The 15697-nt window shown below is 42.9% G+C and overlaps 1 protein-coding gene across 6 annotated transcripts in view; it reads right to left on the bottom strand.

The window, feature by feature from the left end:
• The window catches only part of SCEL (sciellin), a 54134-nt gene extending 39751 nt beyond the window's left edge, over window positions 1-14383 (bottom strand). For 2 of the 6 annotated variants that reach the window (XM_081198476.1, XM_081198477.1), the window contains exons 1-3: window positions 14198-14383; window positions 4496-4568; window positions 2761-2878 (exon numbers count right to left, since the gene is read on the bottom strand). In XM_081198476.1, coding sequence (XP_081054602.1) covers window positions 2761-2878; window positions 4496-4538 — 161 coding nt within the window. In that variant the 5' untranslated portion in view covers window positions 4539-4568; window positions 14198-14383. The remainder of the gene's footprint in view (window positions 1-2760; window positions 2879-4495; window positions 4569-14197) is intronic. The other 4 variants (XM_081198479.1, XM_081198480.1, XM_081198475.1 and 1 more) reach the window with 3 other exon arrangements.
• Between the last annotated feature and the right edge of the window lie 1314 nt (window positions 14384-15697).

Raw genomic sequence — 15697 nt, 5'->3', positions numbered from 1 at the left:
GCTTCCATTATGAAAGCAAAACCAGTAAATTTTTTAACTTTCAAAACTTGAGGGAATCCCTTCCAGTCAGATCTGTTGGTCAAAGGAGTTCTGCACATCTGCCCTAGAACTCCTGCATCTACAATGTCCAGATTTGGAGTACATGGGTCAGTCTGTTTCCAGTCTCTGTTGGTTTTGCATGTGGTCATTTATAAATCCATTCCATCCCATTTTCACATTAATTTGCAAATTTGTGCTATCACAAAATACTCATTTAAATATGTATTATTTCAATGAATGCATTACTAAACATATACATGTGCAATCCCCCCCCCACACACTTTTTGGTAATTTTTTTTGAGCTAAGAAACTTTGGAAAAGTGCAAAATCTGAAGGATAATTAGCTTCTAATCCATGTATTTGCCTGGGAGCTGTGAATTAGGTCGGTTTGCTCAAAAACGAGTATGGAACAAAATTCTGTTCCAGATTTGAGAGACGACAAAGGTGATCATTTCAAGATATTTAAAAAATATTTTGATTCTGTTGACTAAATTTAGCAGTTGCGTCAAAGCAGGAATTTCAGCAGTTGTTGATTATAATATTGTAGCTGTAGTCTATATGTGCAGAGCAGAGAATTCTGGGTTTATACTGTCCATAGTCAGTTCATGCAAGGTATTGACCAGGATATTTGGACCTCACCATTACACTATGTTTACAGAGAATGTGCTTTAGAATATGGGTAGTTGTGAGCTAGCCGTCTTTCAGGTAAGCTTGTTTGTCTGTACTGATCATTAAGGAATGCCTGGAGAATTTATGAGGCACCCCAGGGTTCCCCGGAACACAGTTTGAAATGCACAGAGTTAGACTCACCATTGGATATGCAATAGATTGGATGTAACAGATGTTGACTGGACAAAGGAGACTTTACAGATGCATCCCAGGCCTCTCCTACTTTTACTGTTTTGTTTTTAAGTGTTAAGTGCCCTGCCACTTGGAGTGAAACTCTGACATCTGCATGCCTTGGCAATATGCTACATACTACAAGCTTTCTCTAAAGCATTTTTAATCTTTCTATCTCTTGTGCTACCTGTGTTTAATTTAAACATCTCCTGCAGTACTTTGATCTTATCCTTTGATCTGCAGCGCCTAGCCCTGGGAGAAGTTTTATTAAGATAACACATAAAACCACAGACACACACGCCTTAGTGGCCTGCCTTCCATCCCTCCTCTCTCTGAAGCTGATGGCTGCATCAAGAGCTGCAAGCACAGGCAAGCCTCACAGAAGAAGCAAACTGGCTGCCCAACTACTGTAGCAGCCAACTCCTTTCTGTGTCATTTAGCAAGAACTTGTTGGTTTGGGGCAGGGATGGGCAACCAGTGACCAACATTCATGAAAAGTGAGGACTGCAGTCCAACAACATCTGGCAGGCCACAGGTTCCCCATTCTTGGTCTAGGGCCAAGATTCAAAGAGCCCATACAACCGAGGAAAAGGTGGGCTGGTAGACAAATTCATGGAGCATCAATCCAGTAGTGGTTATTAAACATCATTGATCATTAGAAACTCCTTTTCAGAGGCAGGATGCCATGGACTGGTTGGAAGCAGAGGAATGGTGGGAGGCACTGGCTGGGGAACAGCCAAGGTGTGATGGCCTGGGATTCGGACTTGGAGGCTGAACCTGAGGAATCCCAGCCTGCACAGGAGTCCCCGCCTCCAGAACCAGCTGGGCTGGGGCATGAGCCTGAAGGGTCCTCACCTGTGCTGGGTCCTCAGGTGCAGGCACCAGCTGAGTCTGCTCTGGCTCCTGAGGTGATGGAGGACTTGTTGCCTGCAGGTGCTCCATCCTCAGTCCCATCAGAGGAAGTTGAGGTTGCCTCTGGGTCCGGTAACCCTCCAGCCTCTCCTGAGCTGCAGAGGCTCAGGGCAGAGAGGCGGAGGGAACTAAGTTCCCGCAGGAGGAGTGCTCGCCTCCAGGCCAGGAGAGGCAAGTCACCTGTGGACCGGGGCCACCCTATGCCTCGGGGCAGATAGAAGCCAGCCACCCCAGTCCCAGGTTGCGGGAGCAACATTGTTGGTAGCCCGTTCCTGCCTGCACCCTGTCCTGCTCTTCTGCCAGAGTTCCTGACCTCACCCGACTCCCTGCCTCGGACCCCGCTTCAGCTTTGATGGACAGCCTCCTCGACCTTGGACTGGACATGGACCTCACCGCACGGTTAACCCTCGGGACCAGCACACAAGGGAAGAAGGCTTCAGACTGGGGGTGGGATGATGGTGAATGATCAGAGGGAGAAGAGAGGCTGGGAGGAGGAGATGTTGGAAGCCGAAGAGGTAACAGGTTTTAGTGAGCAGGGAGAATCTGTGGCAGAGAGGAGTGCAGAAGCAGAAACAGGAGAGGAGGGAAGTCAAGAGGCAGAGATGAGTCAGGCTGGTGAAGAAGCCAGGGTGTCTCCCACTCCTGCTGCGACAAGCTCCCCTCCTCCCTGGTCTCCCAGGACCAGGAGAGGCATGAAGTAGGTGCAAAGGCAGGCATGCAGGTGCAGTCTCAAATTGCTTGGGGAAAACCCTGGACAGGAGGAGACTTAGGCAGCTGGGGGAAGTTTCCACAACTGCCTCATAGTGACAAGACCTACCGAGAAGAGTGGCTGTGCCTTTCAAGGACTACAAAACATGAAGTTTGTCCACGGCAAGCCTCTTGGCAGGCCACAATACCAAGCTGCTAGGCCAAGTTTGGATTAGCAGATCACAACAAGATAAAAGCCAAAATGTGTCTCCCCCCCCTTACTTTTCCTCCTCGGGTCTTTTCTTTATCCAGCTGTTATCTTGTAACAGAGTCCTCTTCTTGTTGACCTCATTAATAACTTGTTGTCTACTCTTCATTGCAATGGAAGCATTCTTCGTATCTATTAGTGCACAGGCAAGAAAATTAGAAATTACATACCAAATGTAATTTTTGATCAAATATTTGCATTGTTCACTTTGCAGATTTCATTGATGTGTGCTATAGTTTCTAATAAAATATCTATCTTAAAATAGTAATTAAGAGAAGGAGTGTGAGACTTGGAAAGTTCCCAGATAAACCTCAAAGCTGAAATCAGGGTGGTAGACTATTGCCTGCATGTCACACAACTATTAACTATTTTGCTAGAGTGCAACCCTGAACATTTCTACTGAGACACAAGCTCCATTGAGTTCAGTGAGATTTTCTACCAGGCAGGTTTGCATGGGATCAGAGCCTGCTGCGTGTGAAATCTCTTGCCACACTATACCAGGGTTCGCCCTAAGGATGAAGTCCTATAGGCTTAGCATGTTGATCAACATCATGATGTTATCTTTCCAATGCATAATTAAAAGCAACAACCAAATTTTCAGTAAACTAATTTTTTTCATTGTCTTCCTCCATAAATGCTTCCAAACAGGGCAGAATTCAATGTCAAGCCATGACAAACGTTATACTGTATCTGTGCAAGCATTTTGACTTGGCTAATGGGACTGTGGCCCTTTTCCTCCTCCTGCCCCCCCCTGCACTGTTCTGGGGGCTCTGCCAGTCCTCCCTTAGGACCAGCTGGAGAGCATGGGGGTGTGGGGAGAGGAAGAAGAAAGCCCCATGACACAAGTGGAAGTACTTGCACATGGCTTCCACTTATGGGGCCCATTAGGTGAATCCCATCCAAAGTTCCATACAACATAATACAAAAATAAGAATCAATATAAAACTTTTTTAAAAAAAACCTATAAACACATCCCATCCAATATAAGAGGCCACCATATCTAAAACTCTCCAAATTCATCTTATTATTTACTGCAGGTCTACTCAGAAGTAAATCTCACTGAGTACAACGGAGCTTACTTCCAGTTAACTGTGTAAAAGGACTGTACTCAAAGTCTGTTCACACACTTGCCATATTCCTTGAAACCTCTCTGAGCTAGTTCCCCCGCCCCACCATAAGATTTTATTAAAGCTGTAATGAAAGCTAAACCTCTCTGAGTAGAAACATTTGCTTTCTTCCAGTTTGCAGCTCTGCACAAATGTACTGTTGTCAGCAAAAGCTCGCTATTCAGTACATTTTATTGTATTTTATTGCTATGGCTAGTGGCTGATGCAAATAAAGATTCTTTTGCTTTTGCGTGATAGAACTTTAAAAAATGATTATATTGCATTTGTGACGTGCTTCTGGCTGAATGGAAGATATTGACAGCACAATCTTATGCATTTTTGCTCAAAAATGTGTTCAGTGGGGCTTCTGGATCCCCTTGTAGAGGAGTAGCGGCAGCCATCTCAACTGATCTCAAGACCAGTTTGAAACTCAAACTGGGACCTCATAGCATAACCAAAAAACAGACAAACAACAAGGGTTAATCAGCATGTAGTTAAATTTGAATTACAGCTGACACAAAATGCAAAGGGCTGGAAGACGTTTTGCCAATCTGTTGGTTTGACATTTAAAAAGAGGGGGCTATGTTACCCCCCCCAACCCCTTGACTAACTCAGCAGAACAGAAAGAGTGCTAGCACATTACCACTTTTGTTAGGGGCTGATTTTCCTACAGTGAAGGTTGTCATTTTGTTCAGAGGTGCTTTCTTTACGGTGCACTGAAAGAAAGTAAAAATACGAGAGATTAAGTATGGGGTGGTGGGAGGGTGGGAGGAGACCCAATCTGGCAAAAGAGATAAATGGCAGGCTAAAATAATGAGCCCACAACTCTTCCTCAGCCTCACTTTCCAGATGCCAGCTTTCATATAACTGAACATAAGAAGAATCCTGATGGCTATTTAGCCAAGTATCCTGTTCCCCACAATGGCCAATTGGCCAATAGCCCTTTCCTGTTGTTGCTCCAAGCAGCTGATATTCAGTGGGATATTGTCTCTGATTCAAACCTGGAGTTACACATAGACATTTTGACTAGCCACAACCCAATACATCTCAAGCAAGGACCCAAGTCCTCACTTAAGCTGTCAGTTCACACAGGCCTCAAATACAAGAATATGAATGGGCTCTTTGCTTCTCCGAGATGTGGAGGAATGGGAGAGACTCCTTTTCAACAACATACAGAGCAGTCAGCTGCTGAAAGAGAGGTTTCGATATTGGCTTACTGACATTTCCTCTTCAGACAGGAGGCAGGAACGGCTGTCCACCCTCCTCAGCAGCTTCTGTTGTCTTTTAAAGCTGGTATTCCTTATTTGCTCTGCTTTACACTAGTCAGCAGAGACCCTCTGCTTTCTGATTCCTGACCACACAACTAAACAAGCGCTTAGGAGCTTCTATGCCTTATGCATGACCACCGCTAACTAAAAGTCTGGTGGCAATTTTTAGAAAGGGAAAGAAGGGAACGAGCGAAAGTATCAAATTAAGTAAATAATGGTTGGCTTCAACGTCTCTCCAACTGGCTGGGTACATGTAAGTTATGGTACTAATGACAAAACAAAACCAGTTTTTTAGATACAATAAATGACTGTGCCATAGAACAAGGACAAAAACAGGAGAAGAGAGAATATATTCAACGTAATCATTCACACACTGTGACTGCAACATTATTAAATTTAAAATCAAGTGCTACTTTCCACTTGGGAAGATGAGGCTCATCAACCTGGGAAGGTAGTGTTAAGTTGTGGGTGAACATATCAGACGACACAGCGATTCTTCAAACAGCTCTTGGTTATTCACAGGCCAGAACAGAACTGAGCTGAAGGGTTCAGCCAACCTGGTTATATAGAGCGCCACTACAAAAGCAGCAGTAACAACTTTCTGTAACATCCAATCACTGAACGTCACTTTCAATTCCTTATTTACATATGAGGCCCTGAGTGAAAACTATCTACAGTAGCCCCCTGCTGGCCCAGGGTGAGAACTTCAGTACATAACAGGTAGCCCACCTAGGAGAAGGCAAACTCTGATCCTAAACCTCTACAGTGGTACCTTGGTTTATGAATTTAATCCATTCCAGAAGTCCATTCTTAAACCAAAGTGTTCTTAAACCAAGGTGTGCTTTCCCATAGCAGCGGGGGACTCAATTTACAAATGGAACACACCCAATAGAAAGCGGAACATGTTCTGCTTCAAAAGCAAAGTTCACAAACCAAAACACCTACTTCGGGGTTGGAACGTTCTTAATCCAAGTTGTTCATAAACTAAGCTGTTCTTAAACCAAGGTACCACTGTACTGCCTTGCAGGACATATTCAGTAGAAGAAACATCTATGGGGCAAACCCTACACAAATCTGGAGTGGAGTCCCTAAGACAGTTGGATAGTGCCAAGTTCTCCACAGGAAACAAAGCAAATGCCAGTACAGTGGTACCTCGGGTTAAGTACTTAATTCGTTCCAGAGGTCTGTACTTAACCTGAAACTGTTCTTAACCTGAAGCACCAATTTAGCTAATGTGGCCTCCCGCTGCTGCCGGGCCACCAGAGCACGATTTCTGTTCTCATCCTGAAGCAAAGTTCTTAACCCGAGGTACTATTTCTGGGCTAGCGGAGTCTGTAACCTGAAGCATATGTAACCTGAAGCGTATGTAACCTGTGGTACCACTGTACACTGATCAGAAGGTGCCGCACAACACCATGTTTTACGCTCCATTCCCAGGGTGTCCTGCAGGAAGATAAAGGGGCACGAGACATAGACTCTTCCACCAGTTCCAAGTGATTCTAGTTGATTCTTTTTTCAAAAGAAAGGAGAAAGTTTAAATCGTTTGCTATCACAAGTATTGTAACAACCGAGGCATTGAACAACAGGCCTGAACAATTGTGACTCATCAAGCTGACTGCAGATCATCAACCTATGGGAGAACAATACATCTCCTGTTTTTAATGCTTGCTGGAGAATGTGACACCAAGGCTATTTCTGAGCATCCAGCAGCGCACCCAGGTCAGTAGGTAGCAACTGGCTTGGTGGATCACAGATTGTTCAGGCCTTTCAAACAAGTATTTCATAAAGGACTCTGAAAACAGTATCAGACTGAGGCAAAAAACCTTGGTCCTGCCACACCTATTAATTCACACCTGTCTGCATAAGCTTCAGAATTCTACTTGTTGATCATGAAAATGTTAGCAACACCCTTGCCCTTTCAATTTATGTCAAATTCATTGGCAAAGTGCAACAGGCAGAACATATGACGGGAAGCTTTTCTTCTCACTCAACAACAACAAAAATGTTCAAGCCTTCTGTAAGAAATTGTTTTGAAATGCTCACTGGGCATTAAGCCAACACGGAGTATTTCCTAGTAACCACTCTTTTTATACTATCAGATAAGCTTTGTTGGGGACGGGGTGGGATAGTTGATTTTTGGCTTCAGGTTTATGTTGTTTCGGTAGCTACTGCCATTCCAAAGAAAGGCTATACCAAAGTGTGCTTGATCAATTTAAAAGCAACAAGAAAGGTGCTGAATGTTCATTTCCATGCTATCTGAATTAGAGGAATTTTGTTTTTATAAGCATTCGACCCTGGCAAAGCTTTCATTGCAAGACTCCACCTTCACAGACTGTTGACACTCTTTGGTGTGCCAACATATAAATTAAAGGCTCCATGTTGCAAATTTGGACTTCATTTTGCATTTGCATTTCGCTTTTGGTGTTTAGGAGTCTCTTCCAGAATTGTTAATGCTGTCATGCCTGTGCTGTTGTTTAATATTTTTTTCCTGGGGAGCCAGTCCTTTAAAAATGATCACTCTGTGCTGCTTTTAAATGTTTGCAATGTGGTATTGCTGTGGTACACTACCCTGATATTTTATGAAGTCTCATTATGTAAATACTTTTCTAAAGGAAGGAAGGAAGGGAGGACATTCTTGTCAACTTTATAAACCTCCCAAAGCTATATCAAGTGTGTGAAGAGGCAAATGAACAGCTCCCACAACCCCAAATTCCCTCCCAAGTTATGGCTTTGCTTGCTCTGGGACACAGTGCAAGCAGGACATCTTAAATGATGCATTCTACCAATTTCAGTTTTCAAGCCAGCATATAAGACATTTGGTATATAATTCCCATTGACTTGTCTGGGTGTTTTAAAACAAATGGGGAAGGGTGAGGGAAGCAAAAAGAATGACCCCCCCCCTCGATTGTTTTGATAATTTTAGTGACTAAGGTTGAAACACACACAAAACCCATTTCCTTCTTACTTGTTCTTATTTTAATTTTCCCAAAGGAGACCCAACTAATATTTTTTCAGCATGCAGCTTGAAAATGCTGTAGTTACAGCCCCTCGGGCCAATATTCCTCTGAGCTCTAGCTCACGGTGGGATGATCTGAGATGAAACAATCTATATCTGCCAGATGTCTTGGGATGGTGAATTTGCATTGCAATTAAAAAAAAAATGCTTCTGGGAAGGCTGGGGGGAACAGTACAAATTGTGACTGCAGCCTTGTGGCCTGGCCTTGTGACCTAAGAGGGCAAGAAAGTAAATGGATGGGAAGGTCTGGATTTCATATGCTGATTTGAATTTTTAGACCCCTAGAAGCAACAAATGCTTCTTCAAACAATCGAAAAAGTAGCTTGGAGCACATAATGGAGTGTAAAACAAAAAGGCTGAAATAGAAGGGGTTAAGCACCTCCCCTGCCCCACCTACTTTCCCACCACCGGGGTCTCCTTTTTCTCATGTACTACGTAATTTAAACATTTGGCTACAAGAAGTCAGAAAAGTAATTTGACCTGGTGGCAAAATCCATCCGTTCTTTATCACAGACCAAAAGAAACTGGCAAGATCTATTTGATAATACTGCCAGTTGTCTGGCTAGCTAAAGATAGGTTTTGATTTCACTGCAATAGATCTTGATTTGTTTTATCCACATTTGATAACTGTCATTTATGAGGCTATGGTCTCCTGCAATGGTTTAGCTCCTTGCTCTCTGTAAGATTAAGCTCCCAAGTTCATTTATCCCTTTCTCTTCATCCCAAGCTGAGAGATCTTCTGCAGATGCGCTGTCTGATCGATCTACGGCATGTATACCAGTGACCACCAATTACTTGGCCACTACTTCACTTGTTTGTCGTACGCTGGTGAGTCATAGTTTCAGCATGCCCCAGGGTACTCACAATATGACAGCTCCGCGACAGGCACCCTTGTATCCGGCTGACAAACAAACATGAACCCAAAATAGCAAACAATCTTGGGTGGACTCCCATCTCCAGGTCATCGTGATGTGAATAAGCTTACAATACCAGTCCTCAATGGCTGAAAAAATGATGAAGGGCAGTTGCATTTTTGTGTTGCTGTCATGGGGGGGTGTGTGTTTTAATCCACACATTTTTAGTTTTGATAACTCCATCCTGTTTGGGCAAGGGAGTGTGGTAATTGGGCGTGGTGATTACTAAAGGAATGATGGCTTTGGGGGGAGGGAAATGAGCTGGCGTCAAGGAGGGATGCAAAAGGTTTTTCACATGTGAGGAGTGCAAGTCTGGCTCCAAAATTGGCACGGAAAAGGCACGCAGGTGAAATAAGGACCCTGGCGAAGCTGTTTCCCATGCAGATGCTGCTGGAAATGGCCTCTCTGTAATAACTAATCTGTAGTCTGGCAGGAAAATTTAATAGGGTGACCACTTAAGCATGGGACACGGGTGGCGCTGTGGGTTAAACCACAGAACCTAGGACTTGCCGATCAGAAGGTCGGCGGTTTGAATCCCCGCGACGGGGTGAGCTCTCGTTGCTCAGTCCCTGCTCCTGCCAACCTAGCAGTTTGAAAGCAAAGTGCAAGTAGATAAATAGGTACCGCTCCGGCGGGAAGGTAAACGGCGTTTCCGTGCGCTGCTCTGGTTCGCCAGAAGCGGCTTAATCATGCTGGCCACATGACCCAGAAGCTGTACGGCAGCTCCCTCGGCCAGTAAAGAGAGATGAACGCTGCAACCCCAGTCGGTCACGGGGTCCCTTTACCTTTACTTAAGCATAATAATAAAAAAGGGGAAATGCATCACCTAAAAAAGGAGGGCAAATGAGTATTTGCATAACATTTGTGCATAAGAACTTAAGAAGCACCTCCTGGATCAGGCCAATGACCCATCTATCCAGCATCCTGATCTCAGTGGCTGACCACATAAACATTACACGTGCTAGCTTGTACGCATTAGCAAACTTAGATATAATTCCTGTAATTTTTAAAAGAAATATAGTCTTGTCACATCCACAGCTCAGTGTTAACCGCACCCACACTGTACATTTTAAGCCGTCTTATACCAGTTTGCTGGTTATATCTTTCCCCCAAAGAAACTGTAATCCTTTAAGGCGCTGAGAGCTGCTAGGAGACCCCTTGCACAAAACCAGAAAACGTCAAAGGTGTGTGCTGAGAGTTCACAATTGCCTGAGACTGTGAATTATTTTGTTTCACACTTCCTGGGTGGAGAATTTTTGGTTATTTTTCTGAATGCATGCCCTGTTGGTCTTAATCAGCATAATATCATCAACAAATTAGAAGGTGGGAACAAACACAATAGGAAATTCCTATGCGCATTAACGGACAACATCAAAGTTGCTCTTCATATACAAATTCAAATGCATTGAGGGGTGGAGTACTCCGGTCTAATTTGAATGGTGGGGAATGAATCAACAGCTAAATAATGCTCAAATGTGGAAAAGATATTTATACTGTATAAGTACTGTAGCTCCTAGGTAAGCTCAAGTGTGCCTCAGATTGCTTTTGCTGCTCCTACAACACACCCCTGTCCTTATGCCCTTGTTCCTATGTGATTAGACTGAGCAAGGGCCCTACTCTGGCCCTTCACAGCTCCGGACAGGACTTCTCCTTTTAGCCAACAAGGCTTTCACTATCCTCAAGTTCCGGCTGCTGTCCAGCTACCATACATGATGGACCACATTGTACCAAGTTGATTTCCCAAAGTGTACCTCAGCTGTCTATGTGAACTAAATAGCCAGGCTCCTGGGGAGGGAGAGGCAGGCGTGTGAACAGTTGCTAATGCTGGGTTGTAAACTTCGTGCTCCTTGTTCTTTATCGCAGGTCTACAAAGAATCTCACCCTGGCCTAATTCTCCCATCTCTATTTTACCTATTATCCTGTGACTCCACAAGATTTAATTTCTCGCTTTGCCTCAGGCTCCAGAATCCACGCCTTAACAAATTAAGGATAGTTTCCTGTAGCACTGAGAAAAGAACTTTTCTTTCAAAATTGTGGTGGATGACAAAATCACCACACACAAAAAATAGGGGTTAATTGAAGGGGGCAACATTTAAAAACAAACAAAAAAGAGGTTTACTATAGACAAATAGCAACATTAGAGCTGCCTTTCTTTTATCCCTGCTGAAACTTGTGGAGATTCTAAGTTCTCAGTATTCAAAAAAATAATAATAATTGCTACTGTCCCACAATAAGTCAGCTCAGCCCAGATCTGTTGTAAGGAAAAAATACTGTCAAAATCCTTGGTCCTTTTGGTTCACTCAGGCACAATTCTCCTGCTTCTATCAGCTCCCAGCTCATCCCTTCTGCTAACTGCTCCTCAGTGTCTAGGCTCTGGGCTCTAAGGTGAAGTCTTCAGAACCCTCCCTGGTGGGGGCTCTTGGGAGGAAGGCTCCCATCACTCTTCTTCATCAAGCCGGTCCCTGACATGCTTCATATGTGCCAGGAGAAAGAGAAGAGCCCAGTTATGGACCACCAGAGCTGGAACAACCTTCACAGTGATGCTCTAGGTGCTGCCCTCTGTGAGAAAGAGAAGAAATGGCTTGTGGGTGAATGGTGTGCGCTCTTGGCTGCATGCCTGCATGTGTGTGACATTTGTGTAAATGGATGAGAGAGGACAAGACAATGGGTGGATGAATGGGAATAATGCTGGTGTTGAGTGTATGTGGGTGGGTGGGTGGATGGGAGATGTTTGTGTGGGAGAAGGAGAATGAATGTATGAAGAAGAAGAAGAAGAAGAAGAAGAAGAAGAAGAAGAAGAAGAAGAAGAAGAAGAATAGAGAGAGAGAAAGAAAGGGGTTGCACCCTCAAGGAAATGCATCCATTAACTTCAAAAAGATTACTCATCCCTGCTCTAATGCCTACCCTCCAACATTTCTCCGATGAAAATAGGGATGTCCTATTCCAATAATAATAATAATAATAATAATAATAATAATAATAATAATAATAATTTTTATTGTTTATACCACGTCCATCTGACTAGGTTGCCCCAGTCACGCTGGGCAGCTCCCAACATATAACAAAACTTTTTAAAAAATAAACATTTTAAACTTCCTTATGCAGGTCTGCCTTCAAATGGCTCAGGGTTCAGATATCTTCATACCCTCCAACATTTCTCCAATGAAAATAGGGATGTCCTAAGGAAAAGCATGACATTCTGGGATCAAATCAGAAACTGGTACATTTTCTGTAAATTTGGGACTGTCCCTAGAAAGCAGGGATACTTGGAGGGTTGCTAATGCAGTTTTTAGGATAGCACGCTGAAAGTACTTTGTAAAGTACTTTGTAAAGTATATAGAATGTCAAAGCTTTTGTAAAACAGACTTAAAACAGGTGAAAGTCACTGGCAGCAGGATCCCCTAAGCAAGCACAATCTGACCCTTTTACATAGAGGAAATCATAATAATAGCCATTCTAACTACTGGCGTTTTAAGAAGGGCATCTTCACACTTTCAACTGCTGAGGCAATCATTTAAGCCATGTCAATGCCTCATGCAGCAAACAATATGTAATACACTGATGTATGCACATCTTTAGATAACCAGCAATAAAGATCTGGTCAAAAGCAACTAGGCAGTGGCACCCAAGTCTATGGGGAGCACTTAAATCGGGTTTATCCATTACTGTAAATGTGCCCAGCTTGCCACAGAAAGGTTTACACCGCTTCAAGAGCTCTGGTTTGCCAGCAACTGTGTTCTGTAGTAGCTTAATGAGCATAGTAGTTAATACTATGGGAGCCAAAACACTGTTTATGCAGAACAGTTAAGTAGAGGGAAGAGAAACAAAACCTTCTCAGCCAAAAGTTTCTCAGCGTAACCATAAAGACAGTTAGGGTCTCCTTTCGATTGGTGTGTTAAAAGCTGAATTCAGCTCATCACGGTGGTGGGCAAATAGTCATGAAACTAAATAACCATCTGCTGTATCTCTGGACTTCCTTCCTCAAGCCGACTGTTGTACTAGATAGTCTACAAAAGAACCCTCCAACTCTATGGTTAAATGAATCTGGGCCACCTACAGTAATCAGAGGTTGTAGTGACTCTGAGAACAGGTCTTCAGGGCACACAGTTAATTAGATTAGGCCAAAATGGCAGCTAACTACATGCATGTTTTAGAGACCAAACTGATCATCAGGCTTCAATCTCATCTCACAAGCTTCACACCCTAAATAGCATTTTTGCAGGCAGACATGTATTCTGTTTTGCACATAAGGAATGACGTATTTAGTAAAATATGATCATCATTATCTCAGTCATGGGAGATTACAAATACAAAAGAGAAGGTTTAACGACCCAGTACAAAAGTGTAATGCTGAAATCACTTGTCTATTCATAGCAAAGCAAGCTTCTGGAACTGGTTTTACAGGATTTGGGTGGAGAGGATTCTGCCTTGAAAGAAATTAATCTTTAAAATTGTACATAGCCTGAAATCAGCTAGTTAAAGATGACAAAATTTTGATTTGTGTGAATTTGTTTTCCTTCAAACACTCCTGTGCTTCAAATGTAAATTGTTTCTGCACGGTGGAACATTTTGTACAACTTGAAACTTATTTCTTTGTTATTTTGAACAAAACAAAGCAAAACACCTTCCTTCAAAGATCTGCTACATACTTGCAATAAAGCAGAACTTTTAATCCCTGCCATCCACCCAATTTATTTCATACTTTGTTTTGGAAGACATGTCTGATTTCTATGTTCCTTCCTATGAAAGGAATGTACTGGTACATTTCCACCACAATGCACATAAGATTAACATGCGAAAAATGCTACTCCTTCCACCATCTTCCATGTGTAAAAATAGATAAAAAGATTAAGCTGTTTTCCTTCCAGGGTGAGTGCACACTAGAGTTATCATTTAAGCAAACAACTACAAATTAGAGAATCGTTTGAACAAGCAAGTTTTCAAAACTCTAAAGCGATTTTGACACCCCAGCTTTTGTGTAGCCTTTCAGAGGTTCCATCAGATTATACAGAGGTATGTGAAGCAGGAATGTGGTAGAAGAAGAATAAAACCAGTCCTCAAAACTGAAGTTGGCTGCTGTAAGTCCAAACTCACTAGAAGAGTTTGGCCTGTAGCAATTCCCAGTATATATTAAAATCCATGCTTACCTCTTCAAACCATGAATGAAAAGGTCCAGAACCCAGCACCCAGTGGTCTCTGTTACGCAGTTCAGTTTACAGAAGAGCAGGATCGTCCTCCATCTGAGAGTCTTAACAGCTTGGAGGCTTCTCTACCAGAGGCTGACTCATTCAGGGAGGAGAAAGGAGGTGCAGAAGAGGGAGTTCACCTTGCACAAATACCAGTTCAGTTAAAATCCACTGGCATATTTTTGTACTCTAGTCTCTGCTAAATTCTCTCCTGTGATGCAGAGACAGGCCGCAACAGACAGCAAAAAACATACAGGTTGCTAACGATAGCAATACATTTTTGTTACAAGGTGCCTAATCCCATAAAAAACAACAAGCCAGTTGTCACTGTACAATAGACCTATCACTTTAGTTGGAAGTTGAATGTATATATATTTTTTTAAAAAAAACAAAAAAACCCTGCCAAGCATGTGAGGAATCTTCAGGGCTGTAACCTGAGAAATTTACACACTGCAGTCCTATGTCTATTGGCTGAAGAATTTCAGTCGTTTTGCTGAAGCCTTCTTAGAAGCTGGCATTGTAGGAACTCCAGAAGAAAACTTGCTCTGCTCTGGAAAATCAGGTTTAGCTATTAAGCAATCTGAAGTATAACCAAATAAAAGGGCTACAATTGCTGTTTGTATGGAAACAGATACTTTTATTTATGCACTTGCTCTCCAAGGATGTAATTCTAATTCATGAAGAAGGTGGACACCCCATAGAGGATGTGAGGCAACCAACATATGATGTCAGATTATGCGCTATCATTCAGCATTAAACACCCATGCCAAGAGGTGAGCCAAACAAATATATAGCAAAATAATGCTTTTTTTTTAAAAAAAACAAGGCATTCAGGTTACAGGCGCTTCGGGTTACTTCCGGGTTTCGGCAGTCATGCATGTGCAGAAGTGCTAAATCGCATTTTGCGCATAAGTGCCGAATCGCAACCCGTGCATGTGCAGATGTGCCGCTGCGGGTTGCGAACGTGCATCCCACACGGATCACGTTCGCAACCCGAGCGTCCACTGTATTTAATGTTGCATATATCTCTTTTGATTAAAATAAATCCTCAAAGTTACGGTAATTCCTGATTTTTTAATTGTTTTCCGTTAACCTAACATAAGTAAGGGGTTACAGTGAGGGGGGGGAAGTATTTGACCCCCTGCTAAATTTTCCCGTTTGCCCTCTGAGAAAGAAATGACCAGTCCATAATTTTAATGGTAGGTTTATTGTAGCTGTGAGAGACAGAATAACAACAGGAAAGACCCCTGTTTACTTTTTTCTGCCATGACTGTTCTCAAAACAATTACTTCAGTTCAACCAACTTCAAGGTCAGAGCTACCAACTCTTATTTCTTTCCCTCGGTACTGGAAAATTTCACTTCCAAGCCCACCAGCTATGTCTCACTAACTCCCAAAATTTACAGCGTTTATACACAAAACAATTCAAAAACTATATATGCACAAGGTTAGAAATATCTCA

Source organism: Podarcis bocagei (genome assembly GCF_964188305.1).
Source record: "Podarcis bocagei genome assembly, chromosome: 6".
Taxonomy (NCBI): Eukaryota; Metazoa; Chordata; class Lepidosauria; order Squamata; family Lacertidae; genus Podarcis; species Podarcis bocagei.
Note: the sequence above shows the minus strand (reverse complement) of the source record. Positions and strands in the feature narration are given on the sequence as shown.